General features: G+C 44.7%; 1 protein-coding gene across 2 annotated transcripts in view; it reads left to right on the forward strand.

Annotated features, from left to right (window-relative positions):
- Window positions 1–12,438, forward strand: part of GMPR (guanosine monophosphate reductase) — a 43,379-nt gene that overhangs the window by 1,758 nt on the left and 29,183 nt on the right. Inside the window, exons 2-4 of one of the 2 annotated variants that reach the window (XM_063097391.1) lie at window positions 5,342–5,461; window positions 7,581–7,664; window positions 10,867–11,040. In XM_063097391.1, the coding sequence (XP_062953461.1) occupies window positions 5,342–5,461; window positions 7,581–7,664; window positions 10,867–11,040 (378 nt within the window). The remainder of the gene's footprint in view (window positions 1–5,341; window positions 5,462–7,580; window positions 7,665–10,866; window positions 11,041–12,438) is intronic. The other variant, XM_063097392.1, reaches the window with a different exon arrangement.

Raw genomic sequence — 12,438 nt, forward strand, 5'->3', positions numbered from 1 at the left:
TGTGTTTACTGAACCAGAAAACATCTTGAGAAGGTAAAACATTTAAAATTTATGTAATAGAATGAATGATTGCTTCCCAGGGACCTGTGATGTCATCATGCCACACTTGGTTTCATAATTATGGCTGATTGCAACTATTAATGTTGTCCCAGCTGTGGTGGCACCTTGCAATCTGCGTACACATTGCAGTGAGAACTCAGTGCCCTTGAGAAATGTTTTTCATATTTTCATTTTTGTGAGAGTTTGTCAGCTCCGTGCCTAGAAACTGAGTTAGCTGGTATTGCCTTTCCAGTTGGTTCTGGCAATGGCTTAGCTGCCTGCCTGGGTACCCCACATAATCTGACTTCACTTGCCTTGGTGGTATGGAGAGATCCAGTTAGGCCTCTCTAATCCCCTCTCAGTTTGCTTGTCGATGCCTGAAATTTCTTAAAATGTGTGCACCCTGGCAGAAATAATACTTGGATTCCCCCCCCCCCCCAAAAAAGAAAAGAAACTAAACAGATGACCACCATTGAGCCTAACAGAGCAGGTTTGAATGGAGCCAGGAGAGGGAACCTACACCATGGGAGCAGAGTCTGGTGGAGAAAGGAAAGTTTTGACTGTTGAAGACAAGCTTTGTCACTGTGACAGTTTTGCTAAAGAGCCACACCTGGTTATGGATCGTCAGGCAGTGCGCAGGAAACGGAGAGAAAGAGAAAGTGGTCGCCCGCTCAGAAATTTTAGTACCCCCCTGCAGGGACATTTCCACTAGCCTCACATATAATGAATTTGAGGTCAACTCTCAGAGGCAAAGAGTGCAGGTAGAGGTGGCCCAGGTGGCCTTAGCATGGGTGCTCCAGGTAGGCAGTCATCTCTCAACTGTCTATCCCCTGGTACAGAAGAATGAAGTGCCATTGGGTTACATGGGGATAGTAGGATAATCTTTTCAGAGGAGGTGACTTGTTTGTTGATTGAGCCAAGCACCTTTGTCTTCATCTGATACACTGGGGAGCTTGCCTCTTTCCTTGACTTTTGGAGTGTTTCTTCCCTGGGACCTATTCCTAGTCCTTAAACTAGTGAGAATTTAAAACACTTAGTAATGAAACTGTAACTCTGGTAGGCAGGCACTGAAGAGAGTGTGCAGTAGCGAGGTGCCCACTTATCCTAGGACAGGGAAGACACAATGGTGTTCAGTCTGCTTAAAACTCCATAGTAGTTTTTCCCCCCGATGGTCCAGTGAGAAGAGTTCTGGTCTAGCTATCACTGTTCACAACAGGTTGGCCTGAGGGGGATGAGGACGTGGCAGTATGGAGAGAATGTAGGGCTGGGAGTTAGAAGCCCTGAGTTTTAGCCCAAGCTCTGTCTCTAGTTATTTTATTCCCTTTGCCTCTGTGTTAGTTTCCTGGGGCTGCTGTAACAAAGTACCACCAACTAGGTGGCTTAAGAAACAAAAAATTATTGTCTCATAGTCCTGGAGGCTGGAAGTCCCAGGTCAAGATGTCGGCAGGGCTGGTTTCTTCTGAGGGCCGTGAGGGAAGATCTGTTCCAGGCCTTTCTCCTAGCTTCTGTTGGATTGCTGGCAGTCTTTGGTGATCCTTGTCTTTTGGATGCATCGCCCTGATCTCTGCCTTTGTTTCCATGCGGTGTTCTGCCTTTCTGTGTATCTGTGTCCAAATGTCCCCTCTTTATAAGAACATGTCATATTAGACCAGGGCCCGCCCTAATGACCTCATGTTGACTTGATCATCTGCAAAGACCCTATTTCCAAATAAGGTCACATTCGCAGGTACTGGAGGTTAGGACTTCAACATCTTTTTTGCAGGGGAGACACAATTCAACCCATAACAGCCTCTGTAAATTTTACTCTTTAAAATTAGAGGATTTGACTAGACTTGTTCTTAGTTGTGAATGCATCAGAACCACCCAGGGAGACACTCCAAAATACACATATTGTCTTCAACACAAGGGTTGTGACTTATACACATACTGTCTTAAACACAAAGGTTCTGATTTATGAAGTTTGGGATGGCCTGAGCATGTGTATTTTGGAATCAGTCCTAAGAGGAATCTGATGTGCACAGGCGTGCACTGGCCTGGCCTCTGAAGCTCTTTCCCTTTGGGGACACCTGCGGCTCCCTGGTGATGTGCAGCTGTGTGGGAGCTTCCCAGAAACCTCAGCGCTGACGGTGAAGCTTCCAGGGGTCAGATCCAGAGGGCTGGGCTGGGGCCCACCATGCATTGCTCTGCAAAAGACTGGGGACGAAACACAGTATCATTCTTGCCCTTAGCCATACGTTAAGTTATTTTATACTCTTAAACCACGAGGACTGCAAAGATGGAAGACATCGTTCCTATACTCAGACTGGTGAGACAGATAATGAACAATCTATATAATGAAAGCATCGCTTTACTCACTGCTGCCCATAGATCCAGGCAAAGGAGCCCCTGCCTTCTACTCCCCTGATCACACCCCTCCTCACTGAGCAGGGCCTGTGGGCTGTGCCATTCCTCCTGGACTATGCTGCAGGTCCTCAAAATCCTGGATATCCCTCCTTAAATGGCTTTGAGCTGATTCCAGGGCCTATATGATCTCTTTCCTAGGTGCATTTCACCAAGGGCCAGCAATGCTGTTGGTGTGCTCGCCTCTAATCCCAGAGAGTGGCGAGTGGCAGCTGTTTATGGGAATGTCTGCATGTGCACGGGGGTGTCCATCGATGTGCACATAAGGATTTGGGTGGAAGGGAAGGAGGTGTGGATGGGGGCTAGGGCTGGCTTCCCATGCCACCCTGTTCTGGCAGGTTGTGAATGGAATTGTTAGGGTAGGAGGATGGAACATATTTTATGTAGCAGCTTGTTAGCCTGACTCATAACATTGAATGATGTAGAAATGTGGTAAGTGGGCCTCCATTTGTACTTTTTGAGTCCTTAAAAGGTTGGGTTGTAGGACCGAATTTAACAGAGGTGTGTTTAGAAAGCAGCAGAAACATGTGTTTTTGAGGTGGGAGAGAGGAGGTTGTTACTTTATGTTCCCTTTTAAGTCAGGCTTAGCAATGTGGGAATTTGGAGATGCTATATTTGGTGCATTGACCAGATGTGACAGATTAAATGCCAAGTTTTGTTCCTGGGAGGCTGTAATACTTAAAATATTTATCTCTCTCATTGAGCAACTGGGTGTGTGTGTGTGTGTGTGTGTGTGTGTGTGTGTGTGTGTGTGTGTGTGTGTGTGTGTGTGTGTGTGTGTGTGTGTGTGTGTGTGTGTGTGTGTGTGTGTGTGTGTGTGTGTCTGGGTGGATAAGGTTAGGAAAGATAATTCTTTTTCTTATTCTTAGAATTAAGAATTGTAAAGAATCTACCTTATGGAGAAGACTAGAAATGATGGGAAGGGCTCATTGTCTGGGCTGCCCTTTTCCATAACAAGCTCTGCTTTTCATGTCCTGCTGATAGGGTTTGGTGTGCCAAGAAAAAGCCATTGTGATCTCAGTCGGGTGCAGAGTGTCGCAGCTATCCCCATGTATCTTGGGAGGAGTGTGAGAGTAATTTGAGACCAAGGAATTCTGATTGTTTTAAGCCTGCGAAGCAGCCAAAATGTTAGAGAGCCAATAGCAGTGCAGAAGGTTGCAATTAATAGACCCCTTCAGTTATCTTTCCAAATGTCACTCGCTTCACTGAAGCAGAACCAAAAATCGCCATGAAGGAAGTGGAGAAGGGATGAGCCTTCCACGAGGTGTTCATGCAGTGACAACATGTCATTTCCCTTGATTGCTGTTTAATGCTGGTGCAGTCATGTTTATGGCATCTTTCGCCCAGGAAGCCTTCAGGACCTGGAGCCGTGTGGAGAAGCAAGAGGAATGAGAAGGCTAAAAGCTCTGAGATGTCCACAGGGTTTTCTGCTCTTATGCTGATTGATAAGTGAAAGTTGTCTCAGATGGGCAAGACAATGGAAGGAACCGGAGAAACACTGGTAGACAATGATTATTGCTGGTGTCCACAAAGCCAGGATTAATGTAGGTGTAAATTATTTCAGAGGCATAAGAGTCATACCTGTGTTTCTTCTGACGGTTCACCTTGGGCAAGCCTCCTCTTCCAGTGTGGTCTGTATCCATCAGGCCCCAGCCAAGGAAACTAAGAATGCAGAATATTTAAAGTAGTGAATTTAATGCAGGGCATCCTGACACATCTGAGTTGCCAAATGGGATATTGAGGCACCCCAGAGACTGGCAACAGTAAAAAGCCACTCCCGCCCTAGGATGAGGGTCAGATGGAGGAGGTAGTGTTCCCTGGTAAGCTGGAACCAGGAACAAATAAGCCTTTCTGGTCAGAGGAGCCTGAAGGGGGTGCAGCTGCTCTGGAGAAGATGCCCCAAACATGGGGTCTGGGAGAACTACCCTGCTTTCCCCGCCATCTCTCCCACTGCTCTCCACTTTCTCACCCAGTGACCTCCGCTGGCCAAACCCAGCCAGAAATGAACTTGAGAAATGGAGCCTGCAGTGGGCAGCCTCTCTGTGAAAAGAGCAGGCCTAGGATGGATCTATAGGCAAACAGGCAGGATCTGCCCTGGGTCGAAGAAGTAATTTTGACTCTACTAGCTCTTGGTGAGTGCCTGGCACTAGCACATTGCTTCTGGGGAGACCACCATCGAGGCTGAGCTATTGTGCTGGATTCTGAGGAATATAAATGGCCTGAAGTTGGAGTTACAGCAGAATCAAAGGGCCCTTCTTCCAGCTGTTTGCGAGTCAAAGGAACAAGAGTTTATATGCATGGACATGTGGTTGCAATGTATTTCCCCGCAGCTCTCTGAAAGATGCTCATAATTACAAAACAGCCAGGGAAGTTGGAAGGTTAAGGGATTAATGGTTTGGAGCTCACTGCAGGGTGAATTTGGAGTGTGGCTGTAGGTGAAAGCTGGGGAGTGAAGGGATTGTGACGGGAGGAGGGCCACGGTTAGCAGGAAAGAGTGGAGTGGATTTTCCCAGAAGGGCAGTGGTCTCTCCAGTTCTTGAAACTGGAGAAAAGATACCTGTATGTGGGTGTTAGGGCTGGCATGAACCAGGCTGCAGATAGAAGGTGGCAGTGGGATTGGGCAGCTAGAAAAGGAGGAGAGAAAGCTCTGATTGAGAGACTTGGCTTCATGGCAGAATGTCCAGTGCCTTGTGCTGGTGCATGAGGATGGTGAGAAGCCTGGTTCAGCTTTTGTACCTGGTTTTCTCCCGTCTTTGGAGCACCTGTCCCAAGCCCTAAGAGAATCCAGGGACTAAGGGGTAGACACTTCCTTTGTGTTAGTCCCACTTGCTCCCAACTCCAGAAATTCTGTACATGTCACGTAAGAGCAAAGCACTCAATTCTTTCCCGTTTTTGCCAACAGGTGGATCTTGAGCGTACCTTCACGTTTCGAAACTCGAAGCAGACCTACTCAGGGATTCCCATCATTGTGGCCAACATGGACACCGTGGGCACGTTTGAGATGGCAGCCGTGATGTCACAGGTGAGGTGGTGGCCTTTTTTCCCACTTTGCTGCTCACAATATGGACAGGAGCCCACCCTGGGTTTGTTCAGACACAGGGAAGAGGAGAAAAGAGTTTGGGTCATTCTCAGTTCTGAGTCTGGTCATTGATGGACTTGTTTTTTCTTCCTCCTCTTTAATCAGAACAGTGATGATGTCTGGACTTTGGGATCAAAGAGAGGGTCTAGATCTGCACCCATTTCTTCCATGGAGATGCTTCTGATGGTTTTAGAAATTAGAGATACAAAAAGAAGTTAAGCAACGTGATGTGCCATATTATGGAAGAGGGATATTGCCTCTAAAATTAAGACAGAGCTACTTTGTATGCAGTCTGTGCTATAGCATTTATTACATAATTATGAAGAAACATTTATTGAGCACTTTTGTGCCAAATAATGGGTATATGTTTCTCTTAATTCTTGACACAACTCCACGAGGTAGGTTTCCTTTACAGGCGAGGAAACTGAAGCAGAGAGGGAGAGGAGGGGTAACTTGCCCCAGGGCCCTTGGCCAGATAGAGAAAGTCAAGACTCAAACCCAAACTCATTTACCTCTTAACTTAAATGGACAGTACTCTCTTATAGCCGATGTCCAATTTCTTATAAAGGGAGTAGCTAGTGTCCTGGCCTTGGGAAAAATAAAGGAAGAGCCATTTACGGGCAGGACATGCGTCTCACGCAGCTGTGTCTGAGATGCAGTGCATCTTACACATCCTAGATGTGAAATGTTTGCTGTTACTGTGCATAGGGGGTGTGTATCTATTTCTGTTGATAATGCCTGCCAAGTGAAAAGATAAATCCAATTAGCTGAAAGAGCTTCTCGCTGTGGGCAGCAAGTCTAACCACAGGAGGTGCTGGGATTCATTATTAGCCAGTGATTAGAAGGAGAAGATTCCCAAACAAATTATGAGCTCAAAAAATGGAGTAGGGGGTGAAGTCTGTCTGACCGTAACCCATTGTATCATCTGTCAGCCTTCAGCCCCCACCAAGCTTTGGGCCAGAGGCTAATAAATTAATTGCTAAAGGAACTAATATTTTTTTCGCCCCATCTTTTCCTTGCCCTTCTGTCACCAGCCACTAATGAATTATGTGCTAGTGCAAAAGTGGGTAGAGTCAGGGACCCTGGCCAATGCACATGTCAAACTATTAGTCCATGGAAAACCTAGAACTTACTATGCTCTTCCCATTTTCACACCACTAATGAGGTCATGTACACTGACATATCTAACCATGTGTGGGTGCTGTGAATTTTCTGTCTAGGATCCACAGAGTTAGTGCAAGTTAATAAAGTCATAGAGTTTGAGAATGGGAAATTGTAGATGGGGAATAGGCAGTCCCAGACAAGTTAGCTGTGGGGCCTTGCTGTCGAGGAAGGAGCCTGAGCTCTGCAGTCAGATCCGAGTTTGATTCTGGCCTCTGCCCCTTATTAGCCAAGCAGTAGTTAAATTTCTTAAGCTCTGTTTCTGCCCATGAAGCTAATACTTTCAAAGTTGTGTTGAGAATTCGATGAAACAATATATGCGAAGACCTGGCACAAACAGGTAATAAATGCTGAGTCAGTAGTCATAGATTTAGGATTATCATTTATGTAATTTTCTGCCTGAAGAATTAGCGTTTAACAAGAAGTGTTCACGTGGTGAACATAAGAAAAAGCTTTTAGATATAAGGTGAGGTTCTTTAGGGTGGGTTAAGCAGAAGTTTGTTCCAGGATGGCCCTTCTCCTGGGTGGGGACCTGATGCATGGTTTTCTTTTGGATCATTTGTGCCACTCTTGGCATTACTCTGGTGTGGGCGGGAGCCCGGGTGGGCTGAGGCCAGGCCCTGAGAACTCTCCTTTATTCCTCCCCTGCCTTCTGTCAGAGCCTCTGAAGTCCTGAATGCAATATTGTCTAATCAGATTAGAATGGGAAAGGAGGTTTTGTGATTTCGCTGGTTACACCTGTGTCTGTTTTCGGCTCCTGGAGCATATTCACAGCAAATTAAGCGTGAGTGGCAGGAACAGCCGCTGCCTGTGTCTTGCTGGATCACCAGCTCCATGTGGAGGGAGGGCGGGGGAGGTCTTGCTTGGCTTCTTGTCCTAATGAGGCTGTTTTGTTTCCTAGTACTCCATGTTTACAGCAATTCATAAGCATTACGCCCTGGATGACTGGAAGCTGTTTGCCAAAAATCACCCAGAATGCCTGCAGGTACGACCATAGCCTGGTTGTAAATTACAAGGGGTGCTGGGGAAGAAAATCCTTAAGGGTGTCAAGAGGATTTGAATGAGATAGACACATGAGTTCAGTGGTTCTCCAGCCCCGTGTCATTGCCAGGGATTTGCTGAGGAAACCTGCTCCATCTTGTATTATGAAAATACGAGAATTTACCTGTAAGGAGTGTTTGTGTTTTCCTTGAAAGGTGAAGTGTTATATCATTAGAGGTTGAGGAAGGCCTGTGTTTCCTGCCAGGCATTTTGAGGTGGGTCTAGTCTGAACATGTCTTTGGCTGTAGAAAAAACATTGAATTATAACAAATTGTTATAAAAAAGTTATTATAAACAAGTCATTATACCATGTTGTTATAAACAAGTTGAATAAACAGTATGCTTGCTAGGATAGCTATAATGAAAAAGATGGATAATAACAAGTGTTGATGAGAAGGTGGAGAAATTGGAGCCCTCATATACTGCTGGTGGGAATGAAAAATGGTGCAGCTGCTTTGGAAAACACTTTGCAGTTCCTCAAAAGGTTAAACATAAGAGTTACCATATGATCCAGCAATTCCATTGCTAGGTATAGAGCCAATAAAAATGAAGACATGTTCACACAAAAACTTGTATACAGACATTCATAGCAGCATTATTCATAATAGCCAAAAAATAGAAACAACCTAAAATGTCCATTGATGGATGAATGAAGAAATAAATAAGGTATATCCATACAATGGAATATTATTCGTCTGTAAAAAGGAATGAAGTACTGATTCATGCTACAACATGGATGAACCTTGAAAACACTTTGCTAAGCAAAAAAGCCAGACACAAAAGGCCACATATATGATTCTGTTTGTATGAAATGTCCAGAATAGACAAATCTATAGAGACAGAAAGTCAATTAGTGGTTGCCTAGGTCTGGAGGGTTTGGGGTGTCGTGGCTAAGAAGTGTGGGAGTTTCTCTTTGGCATGAAGAAAATGTTCTAAAATTGATTGTGACGATGGTTTCACAACCCTGTGAATATACCAGAAAACGTTGAATTGTGTACTTTAAATAGGTGAATTGTATGGCATGTTATTATATCTCAATAAAGCTGTCATAAAAAAAAAGGCAGTTTTAAAACAACAATAAAAAGCCCCACTGCACCACACCTGAATTTCCTCCCTGCACATCCACATGGTTCTTCTGAGTCACAGCGGCAGAGAGGTCTTTCTGGGTTAGAGCTGCTCCTCCATGAGCAGGTCATTTGGGGTTAGAAAGGGACTTGATCGCACACTGCTTTCAAAGCTACGCTGGCTTTTGTTGCTTGTTGTTACTATGCTTTAATTACGTGTGGATTTTGATTAGTGAGAAGGTGGTTTTGGAGTTAAAATAATTCTGGCTCAATAGTAAGTCCTTCTTTTTTGCCATATTGTGTTCAAATGAATTATACTTGTTTTCACTTTTTTCTCCTTTTCCTTATAAGAAGTTTGGGAACAATGATTGTTTTTTCAATTTAATTTTATTTTTGGTCATACTTTCCCCCTGACTTCAAGTGAGTTTTTGGCAGTGTTTTTTTTTTTTTTTTTTGTCTTTTTCATGACCAGCACTCAGCCAGTGAGTGCACTGGCCATTCCTACATAGGATGCGAACCCGCGGCGGGAGCGTCGCTGCGCTCCCAGCGCCGCACTCTCCCGCGTGCGCCACAGGCTCGGCCCTTGGCAGTGTTTTGTTAATTGGAACCTTGGCCTTCATTTCCAAGTGTGATCATTCGATTTACTTTCCCATACATCCCCTCCTCCCCAATAAAAGGCTAATTAAAAAGGGAAAATGTGGAAAGCTCAGTAGCATCGAGAGAAACCAATCTTGAGTTCCATGTACCCAACTTTCACAGAAATGAAGGGGAAATAGAAACAGTAGCAAAGCTCGAGTGGGAGGGAAAGAGAGTGTGGACTGGGCAGGTGCAGGCACTGTCAACTGCACAGAGAGAAGCAGAATAAATATGTACTGTGTTAACAGCTCACACCCGGTGTCTGGGTTGTAGCTACCTGATTGTGGTTTGGGAGGATAACATAGAGGATATTAACTATGTCCCTTGACTATGGCTAAGGGTTTAGAGATAAGAGTTAAATTATAAATATAAAAGGTAAAATACTGACTCTGGCTCAATCCATCCATGGCTTAGTTTCACTAAGACGTACATTATCGAAAATGAGTCCTTTCCCAAAGGGTAGATTGTCAGAGAAGGCGGAGGCACAGGGTTCGAGGGCACCAGTCCTGCGGAGGTTAGGGGGAGGGGGTATTACAAGGAGGATATGGGGCTTCAGATTTAAACATGTACATTTGCAGTTGTGAAAGATTGTGTCGGGCTTGGTCATTCTTACACCCCGGGAAAATTTGCCCCTTTTATAGGAAAACAGAATTGTAGATCTTTCTGCTGGTTAAGATTTGCATGTTACAATAGTATTTTATTGGGAGTAAAAGTGAAAACAGGGAGTTTATCAGAGGAGATGTAGACATCATCCCCTCTCTGCTCGTGCTCCCCAAGCAGGCTGCTCAGGGTGAAGGCCACTGCTTTGATGTGAGGAAGCCCGAGTCGACTGGCCTCCCCTCGTTCTTTCTGGAAACTTCCCAACTCTCCCTCATTGTCCTCTCTTGAGTTTCTGTGATGTGACACATTAGCACCAGGAACTCCATGATTCAGAGTTCCACACACAAGCTTGAGGAAATTAAATAGACGCCAAGGACAGGGTTTCATGAATATGTAACCATCTGTTTATTAGAAAGATTCTGTGGCCGATGTCCAGGTTTAGGACATATGCAGTCCAGTGGTGGGAAAGATCACAGAACCAAAGTTTAGATAATTTACTGAATGAATCTCCTTTACCTTTGCTCTTGCATGTCTCTTTTTTTTTTTTTTTTTTTTTTTGTCTTTTTCGTGACCGGCACTCAGCCAGTGAGTGAACTGGTCATTCCTATAATAGGATCCGAACCCGTGGCGGGAGCGTCGCCGTGCTCCCAGCGTCGCACTCTCCCGAGTGCACCACGGGCTCGGCCCTTGCATGTCTCTTGAGCATGTCACTGTGTATTTGATCAGGTAAACCTCGGGGGGGGGGGGTCACTGTACTGTCCCCAGAGCGGGCTCATGGACAGAGGCAGGGTCTGACTTCTGAACACTACTGTTCATGCCTCTGCTTCTTGGTTTATTTTGGTACAGCATATAGCCGTGAGCTCAGGCAGTGGGCAGAACGATCTGGAAAGGATGGGCAGCATCCTGGAAGCTGTGCCGCAGGTTAAGTTTATTTGCCTGGATGTGGCCAATGGGTATTCGGAACATTTTGTGGAATTCGTGAAACTCGTCCGTGCCAGATTTCCAGAACACACCATTATGGTAGGTATGGTGGAACATTCTCGAGGTGGGGAAGGAAAGAGGGAGCTGTTGTTCAGTTTGTCGGGGCAACTGTATTCTCTTCAGAGCTCCTGGTGCCTCATTATCCCAAGGCCAGTGGAGAATCTTTAGGAAAAGAATAGGTGGCAGCTATGGAAGATCTGAAAAGTATCTCTCCTCTGTGAAAACTAAGACCCGATCAACACCGTACAATGTTAGCTCCTTATTTTTGCTAAATATCATATGCTGCTTATCATGGGATACCTTTAAAAAAGGGTCTGTGTCACTCTTTAACAAAGAGTATATTTTAAAATTGAAAACACGTAACTGGGTTTCAGTTCAGCATGTTTACGTCCTCCATGTCCCATTCCTACGGCCAGTAGAAAACCCTGCTGTGACAGTGGGAACCCACAATATGAACATTTCATGACAGTCAAGTCTTGCTGGCAGATTGGTGGGTGTGTGTTTTATCAGGGACCTGTGTTTCTTGATTTTTCCTTCCTTTTTTGTATTTTCCTAATTATGTACCTTTACTAGTTATGTGTATTTGTGACTTCTGGGAAAGGTGGATTTGCAAAAAAGAAGTGGAAGCTCTATGTCACAGTTGAACTTTTGGAACAATCTATATTGTAGTTAATGCATGTCTTTTCTGGGTCTTAATTACCATGACACTTACAAATTGACCACTAGATAATTGACCTACCCTCTCCTTTTTTGAATTTTGAACCTTATTTTTCCTCATTGTAAGGAAGTTGGGAGACAGGAATTACTTCTGTTAATGGAGTTGAATCTTCCGTTAAAGGACTTCCAAGGATTTTTAAGATAAGTATTTTTATGACTTCCAAACACATTCAGGAAGAAAGGATTAAGAATTATTCCAAGGTCAACGAGCTGTACCAGTATTAGAAGTGGGGTAGGAAACAGCAAAATTCACTTTGCGCTTCATAATAGAGCTGCCAACTTTATTATTTTTTGATGATAATGTTTGTTGAACACTGTGAAATAAGAAATATGTATATATTTCTTTCCCCAGTTCCTGAGACAGAGCTCCTAAAAGTCCTGGAGATAAGAGTAGCAGGAGAATCCTTTGTTCTAATATTTGGTCTTTGATCTGGATTACTGACACAGAGCTCCTAAGACCTTTATAATTTCCAGTCTGGCACAGAGCTCCTAAATCCCTTGGAAGTTCCCGGGTGATAGGAGGGAGGGGACTCTTGATATGCTCCTGGATGGGGGCTGGTCACCAGAGCTTTTAGCCCCACCTCCCATCCTCTGGAGAGGAAAGAGGGGCAGGAAATGGAGTTAATAGTCAATCATGATTACACGATGAAGCCTCCATAAAAATCTCAAAGCATGGGGTTGAGAGAGCTTCTGGGTTGGGAAACACATTTACAAGGTGTT

This window comes from Cynocephalus volans, chromosome 5 (genome assembly GCF_027409185.1).
Source record: "Cynocephalus volans isolate mCynVol1 chromosome 5, mCynVol1.pri, whole genome shotgun sequence".
NCBI lineage: Eukaryota > Metazoa > Chordata > Mammalia > Dermoptera > Cynocephalidae > Cynocephalus > Cynocephalus volans.